Source organism: Danio rerio, chromosome 5, assembly GCF_052040795.2.
Source record: "Danio rerio strain M-AB ecotype USA chromosome 5, GRCz13ab, whole genome shotgun sequence".
In the NCBI taxonomy this organism is placed as follows: domain Eukaryota; kingdom Metazoa; phylum Chordata; class Actinopteri; order Cypriniformes; family Danionidae; genus Danio; species Danio rerio.
The window spans coordinates 45,801,246-45,821,382 of NC_141025.1; the positions used below are offsets into that span (position 1 = coordinate 45,801,246).

At 36.4% G+C, this 20,137-nt stretch overlaps 1 protein-coding gene across 4 annotated transcripts in view; it reads left to right on the forward strand.

Annotated features, from left to right (window-relative positions):
- The window catches only part of tmem8b (transmembrane protein 8B), a 304,341-nt gene that overhangs the window by 132,964 nt on the left and 151,240 nt on the right, over nt 1-20,137 (forward strand). For all 4 annotated transcript variants that reach the window (XM_087253922.1, XM_087253923.1, XM_087253925.1 and 1 more), the window contains exon 3: nt 6,715-6,922. In XM_087253922.1, coding sequence (XP_087110048.1) covers nt 6,715-6,922 — 208 coding nt within the window. The remainder of the gene's footprint in view (nt 1-6,714; nt 6,923-20,137) is intronic.

The following is a 20,137-nucleotide window of genomic DNA, read 5'->3' on the forward strand; positions in this document are numbered from 1 at the left end:
GGCTCCTACTGTCTGCCTGCGTCTGTATCTTGACTGACAGGCTGGAGACTGAGGGAAGACTTTTTACTTTCATGGCCTTGTGTTCCCATGTCGAAATGAAGAAAAGTGCTGTGCGGTTTTGTGTTGAAAATGAGTCTGATGTGAGTGAATGATTTTCATCTCTTCCATTTTTCATCTCTCCTTGTAATAGCAGCCTAGCTGAGGCGCTGTTCCAAATCAGTGCCTCCTAAATTTGTGAGCATTGCTCAAAACATTAACGGTGGAGTTAAATGTTGGAATATTAGTTTACGATTCACTTCTTCTTGCATAATTTAGTATTAGTCACAATGGTCCATTTCCTCTCTTGTGATCGAATGAGGAATTGTTGCATCTTCTGCATTTTAATTGATTCATGAGTGACTTCATTATTCGTTCTCTGCTTTTGTTTTGTATATACTCAATTTCTTTCCATACTCACAGGATTCATATATTTACTTGATATGTATGCGTGCATTGATTTACTGTATGTTGATGTGTAGATTACACTAATAAACATGTAGAATGTTTATTAGTTAAACATTTATTAGTTTAAACACACAAGGCATCTGTTGAGCATTTAAATTGTTTATATCACATCAAATAAAATCAAAGTTTATTTCTAGAGCACATTTAGTTACAACCTTTGGTCGACCAAGGTGCTGTAAAACAGCAGTAGCAGGTAAAAAAAAACAGCAATACACTAAAATAATAACAACGATATAAAACAGTAGTAATAACAGTAAAAGTTTCCAAGAAAGAAGCAATTTAGTATAGCCTGGAACCGCCATTAGGGATTTTTAAATGCCCTCAAAAAAAGATGAGTCTTAAACATCGATTTAAAAATAGATAGAGTGGGTGCTATTTTGATTTTTATTGGTAACTTATTCCAGAGTTTCTGACCCACAACTGCAAAGGCTCTATCACCCCTGCATTTGAGAATAGATTGAGGTATTCGCAATAGATAACAGTCGGAATTCAATACAAGTGATCGGGATTGGGCCTTAATAGTGATCAGATCAGATTAGTCTACTAGGTGGTTAGACCAGCTTTCATCAGCCGTCTTGGTGAACTTCTACCGCTGCACAATAGAAAGCATCCTGACCAACTGCGTCACAGTCTGGTATGGAAGCTGCTCTGTTGCTGAGCGTAAGGCACTGCAGCTTGTGGTGAAAACTGCCTAATGCATCACAGGGACTACACTGCCAGCCATAGAGGACGTCCAGAAGAAACACTGTCTGCGCTGAGCACGCAGTATTCTCAAGGACACCTCTCACCCTGCTCACAGACTGTTTTCTCTCCTGCCTTCCGGCAGGTGCTTCAGGCTACCCTGGACAAAAACCAGCAGACTTCTGAACTCTGCCCCTCACTGACTCTTTTGATTCTTGATTATTTGACTCTGTTGTTTATCTGTCTGCACACTTCTGATTATTAATAGCAACCTGTACATATATTAATTTATTGTAAATCTCTGTTCATAGCTAATACAACCTGTATATAATGTTGATAGTACATCTATCTGTAAATATCACCATAGTTTTTCTATAACTGCACTTTATAACTTATACCTGCATACTGCACCTGCTGCTATTGCACTGCTGGTTAGACCTAAACTGCATTTCGTTGCATTGTACTTGTACATGTGTAATGACAATAAAGTTGAATCTAATCTAATCTACTCTAATCTAATCTAATCAGAAAGATACAGTGGTGCTAGGTTATACAAGGTTTTATAAACAAAGAGCAAAATTTTATAGTCCATTTGGAAATGAACCGGCAACCAATGTTGTGACTGCAATATTGGTGTGATGGGTCATATTTGTGGCTACTCCTGAGAAAACAGGCGTTTGCATTTTGAATTATTTGAAGCCTAGAAATAGAAGATGAAGGTAGACCAATATATAAAGCATTACAATAATCTAATCATATGGAAATAAAAGAATGAATAGTCTTTTCAAATCCCTTCCTGTATAGGAAGGGTTTTTACTTGGGCTAGTCGTCGTGGATGATAAAAACTTGAAGTTACTGTTTTACTTATTTGTTTGTCAAGTTTTAGACTACTGTTACTGTTACTGTTACTACTTATATGTATAATTTGTCTTTATTTGTCTTTGCTATGGCCACCTTTAGCTGTTCCTACACATGCGCAGCGTGGTCAATTTTTAACTTCTAAATTCTTAACTTTTACGACTGTGTTGATTAATACTGAATGTGTGTCGTTGGTATTACTTATTACTAGCGTATTATGCTGGTGTTTAACTGCATTGCTTTATTGCATTCCTACATTGGGTTCTCACATACTCTGTGCTACTTTATAGCAATGTTGGGCGTTTCTCTCCGTCTTGTGCTGAACCCAGTCAACTAATCACAACAGCGTTGGTCATCGGACTAATCAGCGCAGATTAGCCTCACACAAAGGAGAGGTTTGAAAACAAATGAATTGTTGAACAGATCATATGGGAGTCGTTGGAAATAAATGCATATTATTAGACAATCAAAGTGTTTTTGACCTTTCATGCATATCAGCCTGTTGTTGGAGACCCCCAAAACCAAAATATGACCTTTTATAATACAAATTAGGGGCTCTTTATGTAAGCTTTGCTATTGTTGACACTGGTGACAGTTACTGTTACAACTGCAATCTGCAATTTATTGCTTGTGCTTGCAAATGTGCACACATAACACACTAGAGACTGGATGTTTATGTGAAATCTATTTCCATAGAACTATTACACAATATAGCATCATAAATCACCGTAAGAACTAGACAGAAAACAAACAAACAAACACACAAACAAACAAACACAAATTAATCCTGAAAGTTGAAACACTAAACCAACATCAAATTTAAAATAAATCATTAATCTTAAACAAATTAAATAAATCAAAATGACCTTATTATTATGCCAGGGTACTGTAGAGGAGGTTCCGGCCGATGGTTGAACCTAGGATCCAGGAGGAACAATGCAGTTTCGCCCAGGCCGTGGTATCACTGGATCAGCTCTACACCCTCACCAGGGTGCTCAAGGGTTTATAGGAGTATGCCCAACCAGTCCACATGTGTTTTGTGGACTTGGGAGAAGTCATTCAACCATGTACCTTGTGGCACTCTGTGAAATGTGCTCTGGCAGTATGGGGTCAGAGGCGCTCTTTTAAGGGCAGTCTTGTCCCCCTGTATGAACAGTGTAGAAGTTTGGTTTACATTGCCAGCATTACGTCAGATTTGTTTCTAGTGCATGTTGGACTCCGGCAGGGTTGCCCCTTGTCACCAATTCTGTTCATAATTTTTATGGACAGAATTTCAAAGCAGAGATTTGGGCTGGAGGAGGTCCAGTTTGGGGACAACTGGATTTCATCTCTGTGATACACAGACAATATTGTTCTGTTGGCTTCATGAAACATGGACCTGCCGAGTGTGACGCGGCTGGGATGAGAAATAGCACCTCCAAATCCGAGGCCATGGTGCTCCATTGGACAAGAGTGGTTTGCCATTTCCAGGTCGGAGGAAAGTCCTTACCCCAGATGAAGAAGTTCAAGTATCTTGGGGTTTTGTTCATGAGTGCAGGAAGGATGGAATGTAAGATTGACAGGCGGTTTGGTGCAGTGGCAGTGGTGATGCAGTCGGAGTATCGGTGTGTTGCGGTAAAGAAGGAGCTGAGTCAAAGGGCAAAGATCTCGATTTACCGGTCAATTTACGTTCCTACTCCAACCTATCAACCTCGATCTCGGATACAAGTGGTCAAGTTTCCTTTGCAGGGTGGCAAGGTGCACCCTCATAGGTAGGGTGAGGAGCTCTGTCCCCTGGAAGGAGCTTGGAGTAGAGCTGCTGCTCCATATCGAGAGAAATCAGCTGAGGTGGCTCGGGCATCTGTTTTGGATGCCTCCTGGACACCCAAGTAGGAAGGTGTTCCAGGCATCTACCACCTTGTGGAGGTCTAGGGGAAGACCCAGTACACGCTGGAGGGACTATGCCTCTCAGCTGACCTAGTAACACCTCGGGACACCTCTGAAGAAGCTGGAGAAAGTGTCTGCGAAGAGGGACGTCTGAAATTTTCTTTTAAGACTGCTGCCCCTGTGACCTGGCCCCGGAAAAGCGGATGAAAAAAAATCAATGAATGAAAATTACCTTATTTTCCCTTAAACCAGAAGTTAAAACTCATAAATCTGTGAAGCAGCCGTGTGCCCGTGTCCGTGCCTGGCATGTTTCACCTAGCATTTCATGGCTGGCGTGCTTTGCTTCACGCCTATTACTCCATAATCTCTGTGTCATAATTAAAGTTCCCAACTATAACTTAATTCATCCAAATACAATCAAATAGTTTACAAAATAATACAAGCTAACAAAATAACTCATTAAAATAACACATTACTTCAAGTTTCATTACACATATAGAGGGGTTGACAATGTGACGCTGAGCATACAGGACTCTTTGCTTATTGCACTCAGGAATGTGAAGCAGAACACAAACATGCCAAAAATTAAAGGTGAAAGATTATATTATTACATTTAAAAAATATATATATATAGCTTTTAAAATGCCAGTTTTACTCTAGCACACAAGCAGATCAGCTTCCTTTCCTGAAAAGCCTTTAGGTTTGGAAGTTCTGTAGTGTAAACAGAGAAGTGACCATGGCCGGGAAAGCCATAGCCATAGATTATGGCCAAAACACTATCATTCTTTTTTGATTTAGAGAATAGCTACAGCACTTTTAGACTATGCGCCGAGCATGTCAACCATTTTCACAATTATAAACTAGCAAAATAGTTGATTCAGACACCCTATGTGCACCTGCCCTGTGTTCTTTTTACCATGTACTTAGATAGTTCAAATATGACATTAACACATTGTCAGTAAATTTAGCCTGTTTGCTTAGATGTTTCTGGCCTGAGAATAATGAGAATCTGGCAGCACAGGTTGACATATTTTTAGTTCAGACTGTACATTGTACTAATTTCACACGGATTACAAAACCAGAGAACAGTTGTTTTCAATAAGAGTTATTTCCAGTTTAAAGATGTACTGAACATCAATGATTGTTCCACTCCGAGCTTGGCTAGGTGAGCTTCTGTTCAGTTACAAATGTGCATCTTTTTCATTCAATTATTACAGTCTTGTTAGTCTTGTTCAAGCTCACGCACCAGTGTTTCTGGCATGAGCATGATGAGAATCTGGCAGCACAGGTTGACATATTTTAGTGTGAATTAGTATGTTGCTAGCATTTTTTCAGCATGCATTAGAATTTTGCTAGCATGTTACTAGAATGAATAAGCACATGGCAAGCATGGTACTATAATACATTTTCATGTTTCTTGCATGAATTAGCATATTGTGAGCAAATTGCAATTTAATAAATTAGCATAGTAGTATGGCTTTCGCTTGGCTTACATTTAAAATAAATTATCATGTTGCTAGCATGTGTATGGCATAATTTGGTCAACATTTTTTATTGGCATAAAAAGTGACTGATACGTAAACATTCTTAAATAGAGCGTCTTTAGGTATTTTTCTTGTGAGCTGCTGATTTGGGGTTGTACTCTACATTTGATGCCTCTGTTTATGGTAATGTCAGATAGATGGTACATGTATGCATCATTGCTACTAGTAAAACCAAATAGAATCTAACTTAAAAATACAATCTAACTTTGCTATCCGAATATTGTAGTGATATTACTGTAAACTTAGTAATTAAATAATTTTGACTAAGGTATGTCTTTAAAAACTGATAGAGTACTGTTGATAATACTAACCAACTTTGCCATCTGAATAAACATAAACAAAGAACACTTATCACACACTTACCAAATCTGTAAAGACACGATAATCAACACGAACTTAAACCATGTCTTTTTTTTTAAAAAAAGAAGATGAGTGGCAAATCCAGATTTCACCGTTTCCAGATGCGAAAATGTCTTGAGTAAAAAATGTTCCTTACAAACATATTTTTGTCATGTGTTAGCAGACCATGGTAATCCACACATGTGGGTTCACACGCCAGCTGTGCTCTAATCATATGGGAAATAGAAACAAAACTTTTGTTAGGTACATTTAAAAACAGAACACAAATGACCCATGTCTCCGAACTATTCTTCTTCTTCTTTCACTTGTTCTAATTATGTTTGCCAACACAATGTGGCATCTCTTGGAACACTGTAACAGGTAAAAATAGTCTTCGATGCTATATCATGCATATTAATAAAGTTTCTTCTCATTCACAATACAGCGCTGTTTGGGTCGAACCAAGTCTTTTTCATGAATTTATGCTAAATGCTCAATGTACCGGCCGCTACAGACATCCAGTCTCCATACTGGAATTTACACAATGATCTTATCACTGCAACGTTGCTTTAAAATTTCTTTTCAATCTGGAAGAACAATTTTTCTCTAAACAATGGAAAAACAAACACTATTTAGTGAAATATTTGTGTCTTATTAGTGTTTTTAAACTTGCATTTTGGTGTTTCTTGACCCTTTAATGTCATCCTATTCAATAGTGTAAATTTGGGGAAGGATTACCTGTTTTACAGGCTAGCAGTGTGTTTGAAAACACATTTATTTTATTTTGTGCCAGCCCTAATGAGAAGACTCCTAATTTGCATTGTAAATGAAACATAATTGATTGAAAACAACAGCATTTGGTCTTAGGAAAGAAATCTGTCCAGGGCGAGCCTTCAAATGTAGCCTTCTCTTTTGTTTACAGGTACTTCAGGTCAGGAGCTCCACCTGTAATCAACCCCCTCCAGACGCGTTTTCCAAAGGACACCATCGTTCCAGGCTCCTTCGCTGTCACTTTGACATGGACGCTGCCCAACCGCACCACAGGGGTGTTCAATGTCACCAGCCCCCTCCCGGGAGACTGGTTCCTGGCCGCTCACTTACCAAAGGACGAGGGCAAGATCTCAGTCAAGGTGAGTTCAAAACACAGATGATGAAGCAGTCAGCGATCACAAGGCCAAATAAATTAGGGAATCAATTCTGTTTTTAACAAGAGCTAAGCCTGCTGATGATGAAAAGTGCCTTATGTTCACGCTCCTCTCGGCATTTATGCATTTATAATTGAAGCTGCTCACTTCCGCACAGTCAGAGGGTGGCCTTCATGGGTAGTAATTTAAAAGTGAGTGCTGTGATTTCAGAACTTGTCACGGACTTCTTTTTCAAACGAGATTACATATGCGTTTTCTGTCAGGCCGCTCATTATTTCGCTTGGCTTGTAATGACAATGGCTTTTTTTTGTATAATATCCCTAATGTTCATTTATATAGATTGTATTATGTTAGAAGTGAACAGCTTTTTCTAAAAGGATTATTTTTTTTATTGTTCACAAAACCACACACTTGGCCAGGTATGACGCACATTTCTGTGGTATAGAAGTACAGAATGTTTCTAAAAACACACATCTCACACACACACACAAAAAAAAAACAATAATAATAAAAAAGGTTAATTGTACAGTAAAGTGCACAATAAGAATACAAACATTATACACAATACATTCATTCATTAATTTTCTTTCGGCTTCAGTTTCTTTATTTATCAGGGGTCACCACAGCAGAATGTACTGCCAAATTATCCAGCATATGTTTTACACAGCGGATACCCTTCCAGCTGCAACTAGGAAACACCCATACACTCTTTCTTCTACGCACATACACTACAGCCATTAAAGGGCACATAGTTTACCCCTTTTGTAAGATTTAATATTAATATTTTGGTTCTTCTGAGTGTGCCAGTTTAGGTTCAGTTTAAAAAATTCAGATTTTTTTATTATAATGTGTTAAAGGTGTCATTTTGGGGGCGTGTACACAGCTCGCTGTTTTAGGTGTGTTGCTTCACATGAAAATTAGTTTAAAATTCCCGCCCAATGTAACAAGTGGGAACAAACAGCTTGAAAAGTAGATTTTTCACTATAGGTGCCCTTTAAGTTTATTCAGTTCACCTGCATGTCTTTGGACTTTGAGGGAAACCGAGCACTCCGTGGAAACCCACGACAACCCTGGGAGAACAGGCAAACTCCACAGATAAATGCCAAGTGGCCAAGCTGGGACTCGAATCAGCAATCTTCCTGCTGTGAGGCGATTGTGCTGACCCCTATACACTATACATTTGCCTTTAAATATGACATTTTGACAGAATAGCTTTAAGCCTGATTGTGTGAACTAACAATATATGATGCAATAATATGCCAAGTCCACAATTTTTTTTTTACAAAAATGATGATCAATAAAACATCTTTGTACTCAGGATCTGACTAACAAGGTAATTGCAACTTTATAATGTTTGAATGTGAAACTTTTTCCAGATGATACAACTTCTTGAGAACTCCACTTTGTGAATGTTTGCAAGTTTACATGACTGTCATGTGATTTGTTTTTGAATGGTAGAAAGTGGGATTTTTTTTTAAAGATAGATTAGTTGGGGGAGACACGTTACATTGTGCTAATTTCAAATGGATTACAAACCCAGAAAACATTTTGTTTTTATTTTAAGTTTTAGGTAGATAAGTCTCTCAAGTTTGTGATGCAAATATTCGCTGAGATTCAGTTATTTTTTTCTAGCATGTTTCTCAGAGATATTGGCTGAAGACAGGGGAGTCAGAAATCATTATCTTTCAATTTAATTTATTTTACAGAAAACATTTGTTGTAATAATCAGTATATACATGTTAAGAAAAATTAAATCTTTCTTATCTTTACAACCATAGTTATAGTACAAATGTGCTCACGTCGACCCAAGTTCGATTCCAGGTTCAAAGTGCTTTGCCAATCCTTCTGCTCCCAATGCTTTCCTGTTTGAAATCTCTACTGTCCTATCATAATAAATAGTAAAATAAAATAAATTTTAACAAGCTTCCAAAATCAGCAAAAAAAAAAAAAAAAACAAAACAAACGAACACATTTGCAATAATTCCTAAATGACTGCTTTACAATAAATACTTTAAATAGGGCTATCTTTAAAAACTTTACTTTCAACTTTAGCTGGGCAGAAATTCCTAAAATATCTTTAAAAGCCATTCTTCTACTTTCCCAATTGGTCTTTCATCAGTAAATTACAGAAGGTTAGCATGTTTTTTTTGCCTCAGATATGTTGTCTGATGAAAGCCAGCTCCAATATTTTATTTCTCTGGTTTATTACTGTCGCTTTTATAAAAGGGGAAATTCATACATTTAAAAATTTGCTTTCTAACTGGTTCAGTTAGACTTTAGACTTATTTTCTTGCGATAGATACTCAACAACAATGGAACTTTTGATAACTGTGCATAGGCTAGTTGATTTGTTTGCAGACCAACTCTGTCATATTTTAAGAGGCCATGATTGTGTGGACGTGCAGGTGAGGACTGCGGCTTCACTTACTGCACTTTATTAACGAATACTGTGTTCATTTAGTTTTGTTCTACAATGCACTTGGTTAGCCTACCTTTGACCAGACTGTTCTCACGGTGTAGCTGATATAAAGAACTGTACTGGGAAATAAGAGACTTTACTGGGAAAAAAGGGACATCTGGTCACCTTTACTGGGGACTAAAACAGGGCTACTCAAAATACAGCCACTTCGAGCCATAGTTTGACAGGGTCACTGTTTTTAAAGAAGTATTTCCTATGTCATGGCGCAAATTAATTCTTCAGCCAATCAAGGGCCACCTTCTTTCGTGGGCCTTGGGCTTCAGCCCTACCTTGCTCTTATGTTAATCTGGCCTTGCCTACACTTGTCAAATTCAATTATTCTGTCTTCTAGTGTTGCTGTAGTTGTTGTTGTTCTTCTGATTCTTACCTATAAAAAACAACAGTCGGGTCGCTGTGTTTCTGGTAGTCTGGTAGCAGTTCAGTAGCAGTGTTTCGCATGAGAAGAGAGTGATGTGAATGCCAATTTTGAAAAAAATTCCTTCATTTGCAAAAAAGTACAAATCACTTGAGATGGTTTTGGACTTGCGTGAAGAAATAATGGGGCATGGAAAAGCATTTGCAGAATGAAACTCGAATATTACACCTATGTGACTAATCAGCTGTCTTCATGCTTGTTTTGTTCACTGCTGATTACTAGGTTAACAATACTACAGTCAGCTGTTCTAACAACTCGGTCGAAACACCTAATTCACATTAGAGATATTTTTTTTTTTTTAGAACTTTCAAAAGATTCACTGCACATTAAGATAGAAACCCAGCTAGTGTTAACATCTTTTAGAGAAACTAAACAATTCAAAGTGCATGTTTGAGCTGTGCATAATTTGTACACATGGCTTAAATATTAGACCTGAGAGGATATCCGGTTTCAAGGTTTACAGCGCTTTGAAAAAATCAAGATGTTAAAACCACAAAAAAATTCTGTTATACTGTTCTGATAGTATATGTCATTTTTTAAATGTTTTTTACAACTATTTTATTTAGCTTTTTTTAGTGCAACAGTATCAGTATAGGACCCTTCACAATTCAGCAAACATCTGAAATCACTTATACACCAACAGGCAAATTGTAAAGAATTGTAAAGAAATTCTGTGTTTTTAAAACTAATGAAGACAGCAGAAGTCAATCATTTATAATATTTTAATTATGTTTACTGCTCTAAAATATTAAAAATGTTTTTAAAAAAAAATATATATATATTGTGTTTAATGTTGGAAAAATAGTTTTTTTTTACCCAGACATAACAAAAGAGCATATTTTAGAGCAGAAGCTCTTAAACTTTTCAGCCCGCGACCCCTTAAATAACAAAATCAGTGACTCGCAACCCCCTCTATTCTCAGAGGTGGTTATAACTTAAAAGCATACAAATATTGCACACAATGATGCACATACACTAATAGGAACTATTTAAACAAGCTTATCGACATCACAAAAAGTGCAACAGTCTATTCTTTTTAATCACTATTGAATTGTTTAATTTAATATTAATCTCACTTAATGAGAATGGTTAGCACAATGTTTATAGCACAAGACTATTCTTGGTTTAATTTTGGAGACTTGGAGCCACTTGGAGATCGTCCTTCTTGTTCAGTCTTGGCCTTTTTTTTTTAAATGTATGTGAGTGCCATAAAGGTGTCAAAGTTTAACATTGTACCGTAAAATCTGCTGCAGGTAACACTATTGCTGTGATGTTAATCTAGCATAATAACCCCTCGGGTCGCAATTCAATGGAAAGCAAATTAAAAGGCTGATGACTTTTTATTTGCATGTTTTTTATGTAACTATTAAATGTTAAGTATATATTAAATATATTATAAGTTAAAATAATTAGCCCTAGTTTTTATATTCTGCAGGTTATGGATAAAATATGATAGTTCTAATAGTTTAATAAAATATATGAGATTTTTGGAAATCACCAAGCGACCCCACCAGAGGGTCCCGATTCCCACTTTGAGAACCACTGTTTTAGAGCAGTAATCACAATACTGTGAAACTGTGCTATTTTAATTCAAGGTTATCATACCGTCAGAATCTTATACAGGCCCATGCCTAATTGGGATGCATGTAACCTGTAACCAGACTTTACAGTAATTACAGTACAAGTTATATATGAAGTAATAATTTTGAAAATGTCTTTTTTTGTTCTACTGAAAAAACATTGCTCAGTCTTGAAGGCTAAAGACAAATCTGTGTTCCTAATTTGTACAAGAATAGATTTTAAATCAAAAAAGCAATCTGTATTAAAACACAAGGGGTCAATCGTTCATCATGCGATATGCGTAAATAATAGCATGTCAGCAGTGGCTAAATTATGGCCTAATAATGCTCCCTGCCAGTAAACACAAATGTACAGCAGGCTGTTGTATTTATATTAGGGGTATTATTGCCCAGAGGGAACATTTAAATAGGGGGAAATCAGCCAGTGGAAAGTGTTTAAAGGGCTCCTGCTGCTGGGAGTTCACACAGAAATCACAGGACAGTGTACTGGCTCACAGTGGAGACACAGTTTGCTTAATGTTTACACATACTCAGTTTCAAATCACTAAAAGACAGCACATTCAATGAGTAGGAGAGTCTTGTAAATATATGAAATGCTTTATAATGTAGTGTAGGACAGTTATTTATTCATGTACATGATTCTCATACACATTGCTCAGTTAAATGTAGTGGGTGCTATATTTTTATATAATTCTGTATTTTAAAAGTAATATGTTGCATAACAAAGATTTAAAAGTTCAATAATAAATAACTGTGGTGTATTTTACAGAAATAAATCCACCAGACTACATCCAAGACTATCACAATCGAAAGTAGAATTATTTTTGTGTGTTTGTATCATTTTCTAAATGCATGCTGTCCAAATAATTTTGGCCCAAGTACACTACTTACAATCTCCTATTTCTGGAAAAATTGGATATGCCAAAACCGATCTTGTGTCTGCCTTACAGTATCATAGCTGGATGCATTCCACCAGTTTGTATTTGCATGTGGATATAAAGAAGTTGTTTCCTCTGTTTCAGTGAGACTCGCATCTGGTTTAATTGTGCTGCCATGCATAATTTAGCCAATATCTGACAGTACTGTAAAATGGAAAAAAGTGCTGTTGCGCTCTGGAAAACAAGCCTGAAATATAATTATGTGCTTCTTTTAATTGTATTAGAAAACAACAATAGCCAAAGTGTGTTTTTGGCCTCCAGCACATACATCTTGGAACTGTGCAAGTAAAACTTATAAATGAGATTTTGTTATTAAAGGAATAGTTCACCCATAAATGAAAATCCTCATAATTGAATCTCCATAATGCTGTTCAAAATGTCCCTTTTTACCTTGAGAAATGTTAAATCAGTATATATTTACGTTATTAAAAAGGGTTAGTTCACCACAAAAATCGAATTGCTCTCATGTCTTTTCAAAGCCTTAAGAAATTATTTTTTCTTTGGTACACAAATGAAGATGATTCTAATACAATCTAAGAGATTTCTGTTCCTGAATTTAAAATACAGCATATTCACCTTAGAGCAGCATGGGGGCTCAGTGGTTAGCATTCTCGTCTCACATTAAGAAGGTCCCTGGTTCGAGTCCCGACTGGGCCAGTTGGCATGTCTGTGTAGACTTGTATGTGAGTTTGCATGTTCTCACCGTGTTCATGTGGGTTTCATTCTGGTTCTCCAGTTCAAAGACAGGTGGTATAAGTGAATTGATGAACTAAAACCAGAATAGTTGGCAGTACATTCCGTCGTGGCGACCCCTGATAAATAAGGGACTAAGCAGTAGGGAAAATGAATAAATGGATGTTCTCCTAAAACTCTTCAGTTTTACTCTTAATAGGTGTCATTCACTCAGTTATGCCATTTTTATTGCAAAGGTGACATTGTTTGAAATGTCTTGTTAGGACTATTTGATATAAAGAAATACATCATAACATGTCTTTTTCTTTGTCGTAACAGCCTGATAGTGGGTTTATTGAATCATGTAGAATCATTGCTCAAACTAAACACACATGAACCGGGGTAAAATCCAAAAGCGGCTTTGCACAACAGGGCTTATCTGTGGACCAAGCATTCAAACTGAATCTGATAAAAGATAAGCTCCTTAAAAATACATTTTATTTGTGAATTTACAGTTTTAATGTGGATAAGCACCTAAATTAAATGTGCTAATCACATAAAGCAATCATGTTTCTTTAGAACATTTGAAGATTAAACCACTTTCACATGGGTTAAATTTTTTTTATGAATGTTTTGAAGAGTTTTGGTTGAATGTACAATCACACTTTAATTGAAGGGTTTACATAACTGCCAACATAACAAATTAACATTATTTTAACAAATGTTTGAAAAAAAAAGTTAATTATAAAACTTTCTCAGTAAAGTGTCTCAGTAAAAACTTCATAATAGTGTCAAATATATTTAATGACATTTAATACAATGCAAAGACAAATTAAATTTGTAGCACTGTAATTGAGGTCAAGAAAATATAAAAAAAGTAATTGTAACATTTTTTGACGTTTATAATAGCCCCATATGAAAGATTTAAGACAAGTTATCCTAGTTGCTGGTTTTGGATTTTACTCAGGTTTGTAGTTTGAGCAATCTGCATGATTCTATAAACCCACTTCTTTGTTTCTCTCTTTTCCACCAAATTAAACCCATTTATAGTAAAACAATTTCTGAGTCATTTCATAAAATTTCTGATTCATAATTTATACAATACATTTATATTATTTTGAGTGGGTAATTAATATTAAATAAGTTTTACTGTATAAAGTTTGTAAAATGACTAAGCTTGCTTCTTTACTCTTGATCTGTTAGTGAATCTTCCTTCTCATCAGAAGTATTATTTTCTGCCTTGTAAATGTCTATAAATCAGGGGTACAAACTCGGTCCTGGAGTGCAGTGTACTCCATATTTTAGTTCCAACCCCAATTAAACACACCTGAACCAGCTAATCAAACCCTTTCTAGAAATTTCCAAGGACCGAGTTAGGACACAAAAAAAACGGAACAATGCCTCGTTCGTTCATTAGTTCGTTCGTTCGTTCGTTCGTTCGTTCGTTCGTTCGTTCGTTCGTTCGTTCGTTCGTTCATTCATTCATTCATTCATTCATTCATTCTCTCTTTGGCTTAGTCTCTATTTCAGAGGTCGCCACAGTGAAATGAACTGCCACAATATCTGTACTCATCTATTAAAAGTGAAAAAAATGTATGCTTTCATGTTTCGTGTGATTGGCTGTTTGCTAGATTCTTCATGCTTACAGACTTACAGTACACACTCCAGAGTTAAACTCACACAAGAACTAAAGAAAAATCAAACATAAGAATTTATTTCTGAAAGAGCCCTATATAAACTATGCACTTATGTTATACAATGCACCTATGCACTATGCACTCAACCATCTAGTGTATGAACATACAGTTATTTATGTCTGAAATGCTCTCCACCTCATAATTAAAACTGCGATAGTGGAGTGCATGAAATGTCCAACATTCCACACTTCATTTATCTGGTTTAATAAGTACAAGTGTTTAAAGTGCACTTTTTTCTTTTTGCAATGATTAGTAAGAGCATACTGCTTGCACTGTGCATAATCCAGAAACTGCAACAGTGCCCAACTACACAGACTGGGATGCACCTATTAACAAACTAAGAATATGATACTTAATGAACAGATTACTGGAGACTTAAATTCTTTCTATTATGCTCAGACCATGATATAGTGTGACATCAAAAGAATGACATTTATTATCAATATTTATTATCTTCATAACATTTAACTTTTGTATTATGTAAAAAATGTGGTATGATTTTCATGTTGAGTGTCAGACCTCATTGGATTCAGTATAAATCACACTATTCAAGTCACACAAAATTTGGAAAAGAGCAGTAACATTATTATATATAATTAATTTCATGTTAAAATTAATATTTCACACTCACATTATTATTTTTTTAAATTAACAACAACAACTCTTGCCCCTTGAACAAAAATATTGTATAAACATGATTATTAATTAACTTATTTACAATTTATCTTTTTAAACTGAGGTGTGCAGTAATGTGTGCTGTGTGCTTTTCCAAAGTACAAATACACGTAGCAAAATACTGAACTTGGCACACCACAGACACACTAAATTACTTAAGTTAAAAGTATCTGCCAGGCATCTGAAAAAGACATGTTTTTATATGTAAAGCTGCATTAAACCAAACTTACTGTTAAATTAACAAATTTGGTGCACCAATGCCCAAAACCTCACAGACAAACCTTTGTATGCATGTTGATTGTACATTTAATGCATACAAAATTTCATCTCTGAAGTTCTGGGCATTGGTGCACCAAACAGCAGGTTTAATATTATTTGCTTTTGATTAAATAAATCAAAAAGGGTCAAAAATATAACGGCTAATAATATCATATTTTTATTTTAGAGTGCATCATTAGTTCAGACAGGACACAGCATTCAAGCTTGCATAAGCTGTTTATAGATCCGGTCAGTCTTCAGTGCTTGGCTCAACACCAATTACACACTCCCTCCACCATCCCTAACTTCTCCTAGATTATTTCTGTAATGTGCTCAAAGTATTAAACAAATACGTAGTAATCAACCTCACCTCGCTGCTATTTACATTAACTCATAACCAGAACCTAAAGTTCACTGACGAAATTTAATGTTGGCTTGAGAAAACCAACGTGACTGCGCCAGGACTGGGAATGGCAGTTGGCAGGAAGTACAATGGTTGCTAAGTGGTTGCTAGGCAGTTGCTAAAACGTTTATGGCATTGCTAGGTGGTTTCTATGCAGCTACTAACGTAACCTAGTTTGCTAAATGGCAACCCTCATTTACATGTTTGATCAAATCCTAATTCTTAGTTAGCATTTCTAGCAAATGTAATTGCACTTAGATCATAGGTCTCAAACTTAAATACCCAGGTATGCCCAAAACTGGAATATCGCATAAAAGCCATGCAAATAAAGCAGAAAAAAAAAATAAAAAAATCAAAATCGTCACTTCCTGATCAACTGGCATTTGAAGGCCTGAGACCCGGAGCACAGACGCTCTTGATAGTTCTGGAGGTAAATACAAATATAATAACACTAATGCTGAAAAGTTGAAGGCATTTTATAATCACTAAAACAACAATCCAGATGTTTTACAATGTGCTCAGCCTTCTGGTTTGTCCATTCACATACATTTTTCTCATCACATGATCTCTTATAACAAAATCACATGATCTTTATTAATGCGCATACTGGGATTTGTTTGGTAAAAGTGTTTCCATCATAGTGTATGTGCATCTTTTTTTATCAATTAAAAAAAATATCCTACTTAGTTTTGTGCATAAGTTTTTTATGTGCATTATCAAAATTGATGTGCATCATGGCGTTGATGCGCATAAAATAGGTGGATGGAATCGTAGCTTATGCCAGTCTCTGACAATCAAAAACTGAACTTGGACATTATGTAAAAATGTCTTGCCTTATTTTATTGAAAATACAATGCTTAATAAGTGTGAAAAGCATACATGCAAAAATGGCTTGCCATATCAGTAAAAAATATGTTTAAGTCAGGCTTGCCATATTTTGAAAAATATAATGCTTAAAATGTATTCATTGGAAAGATATAGCAACAACATCTAATGGAGAACACAGCGTTTGGCCAAATTTGGGGCTTGTAGCATTAAAGTCCTAGAAGGAGATAAAATTAGTCTTAGAAGACGGAAAGATAATAATAATATGTTTAAGAAGGATAATAATATGTTGGCTTTCTCAAGCCAACATAATTAATCGTAATTGTTTATGCATCAGTGTTTCCTCTTGGATTTTGTTCCAGCTGTGGCGGCAGGCCTTTTTTGCACCAACTACCTGTGGCGTTATTTCAATGACAAATGTCAAGAGCGCAGTATTACAAGTTGAGATCACATTTATATAATAGCCTACGATCATGCAAATCTCTTTGCTTGCGCGCCGATTTCCTCTGCTCGTGCACAAAACTTCTTGCACGGCCCCTCAAATATACGCTGCTCAAGCGCAGATGTTCTTGTGCATTCTCATAAGCTGCTGAAGTGCGATTTAGTGCGTTTTTGTAACAAGTATGTCTCCAACATATATTAGATTTGCTAGGAATATTTATCAATGTCTCAAATAGAGCTACAGAGCGGTATTAATGCATCCTGAAGTAAAGTGAAACGGCTATACGTCGTGTTTGCTGGCCTCATTCATCACGCACCTGTCAGCCAGTCAGTCAGCACTTACCCTTAAAGGGTTAAACAAATGATGCACAGCACTACTACGGTTACAGAAAAGTTTGCGCAGTTATAATTCACTTACTTTTTTAGACATTTTGGTGCGATTATTAACCCGCTTTAAAAAAAAAAACACACAACTGAATGTTTTGAATGAACACCTTTAATGTAGCTGTGGCAGGATTAATTTTTTTCGTGGCGCCCCGCCATGGAAGAATGAATGTAGCGGAAACCATGTGCATCATTTCAGGCTTGACACGCTATTGCTCTCTGTCTTTGTCCATCCATGCCTGCATTGACAGCAGCATGGAGTTTTGCCATGAACAGTAACCAACAATAACTGAATTACTTTTGAACTACATAAAAATATCTTAAAACTTTATACACATAAAACCTTGGAAAAAAAACAGACTGTTAAAAAAATTAGAAAATAAAAAATTAATTACAAAGCACATGAACTTGAACTCCTGTTTTATGTTGAAGGATGAAAGAAAGTCATATATAATCTAATTAAATTTGTCACAATGTGAGGCTGAACTAATCATTTTAAAGTGACCTGTCTGCTTCAAGAAGATTTGAAACAACATCTGCACAGCAAATAGCACTGATATGAATCTAACATTGCACTAAACACCTCAAATGTTAATTGGAATCCTCAAGTTCACAATAGCATTGCTTCAATCTCCTTCCTCGATCTTAAAAACTGCGCTTTGTCCTTCATTTCTCTGACTTATCTGAGAGCCAGCAGACCTGAATGCTCTTCAGCCTTTCTCTTTAATTAACTGCAGCCGCTTTGCTGGTGGTGGAGGCCATTCTCCTGGATTAAGAGCAATAATTCTGCTCGCTCTCTCTGCCTTTGAGGGCAGCGTTTTCCTCTGAGCCCATGAGGTCACACCGCCAGCCAATTAGACAGAGACAAAGCTTGGATCAGCGAAGGCTTCCTCTTTTCTGCTGGCTTGGGGGAACAACAGCACCTGTAGAGCAGAAAAGCTCATGGCCGAACCTACTAAGGTGGGGTAATTGGAGGAAGTGTGGAAAGCGAGACCATGCTTTCCCTGAGGAATACATTATTTATTTATTATTGCATGTAGTGTAATAGGGGTTATGTTGTGCAGGACTTCTGCGCAGCTGAAGGCATTGCAGAGCTCAGTGTGGCAGACACAGCTTGTGACACCATCACAAATTTACTTTCTCTAGCAGATGCTTTCTGTATGTGCAGTATGCAATAATCTCCCACTGGCTGAGGTTTTAACATGTTTTTTATGTAATTAACATGAGGTTTTAGTTTAAAGTATTACCAATATGTGTTAGTTAAACGCAGTGCTTAATTTGTATATTAATAATTCCCAGAACAAAACAAGGAAATAAAAGTTAGTCAGTCGGTCCACACGATTTTAGTTTTCCTAAAACATGACGTCATTAAAATGGTAATAGCCAAGCGACAACATCCCGCTCTCCCTCGGGAAGCCAATACGGAAGTAACTGAAACTGCAATTTATCGAAATTCCGCTAGGCTCCATAATAGAGCAACTTTCAATTCAGCCCACTGTTAGAATGGCCAACTTTACAGGAGAAAAAAGGGTGTTTACAGCCTTTTACAAAGAACGATTTTGGCTAGATATAGCTAGTATTAACCTTCATGGCAACTGTGAGGGGGGTGAATTTTTCTTAACTCATCCTTTTCCTTAATATTAGGCTATAATAAGTTTGCATAATTAAGGGCGTGGCACCTTGAGTGACAGCTAGGCTGTGTGCTCTTAATTGTGCTCACAAACCATTCACTCTCCGCCTCTTTGCCCTTGTTTGGTATCCCGTCATGGGTGTGATGACACTCGAACAAAATGGCGACGGTTGGCCGTGCCTACTTGTGGCTTCTTTTGCATAGTGTTCAGAAACCTATGGGTGATGTAACGGATACTACATCCATATTTTACAGTCTATGGTAATAGCACAAAAAAAGAGCATCACATTTCTAAAAGGTCTTTAATTATTTGGTGCCACATAACGTTATAGGTCAGTCATGGATAATAAAAACATGTAGCTACAAACTTAAATCATATGAACAATCTGTTCAGTTCACTATTATGTACTAAGTGAAAACAAATAAGTAAATGACGCACTCAGTCGAATCTTCAAGAAGAATCCACGATTATCTCGTCTGTCATGTTTTCTGGCTTACTTGAGATCGCTTTGCTTCTGTCTCCCGCTACCCTGATCCAGGGATGCAGTTTCATCTTCTTGAGATCTCTTTTGATCACTTTCCACAGAAATGTTACAGAAACACATTCTCCTATATACCATATTTAAAAAATTCCCCCGATTTTCACATAATAACTTTGTAATCACTTAAAAGCTAATTTAATTTATTTAATTTTTTAAAATAGAAATAGAATTATGCAAAAGTATTGTAATGAGATATGCACAATGTTTGATTAGCTTTACAATAGTAAAATGTCTGTATGAACAATTTGCATGTGCAGGGCT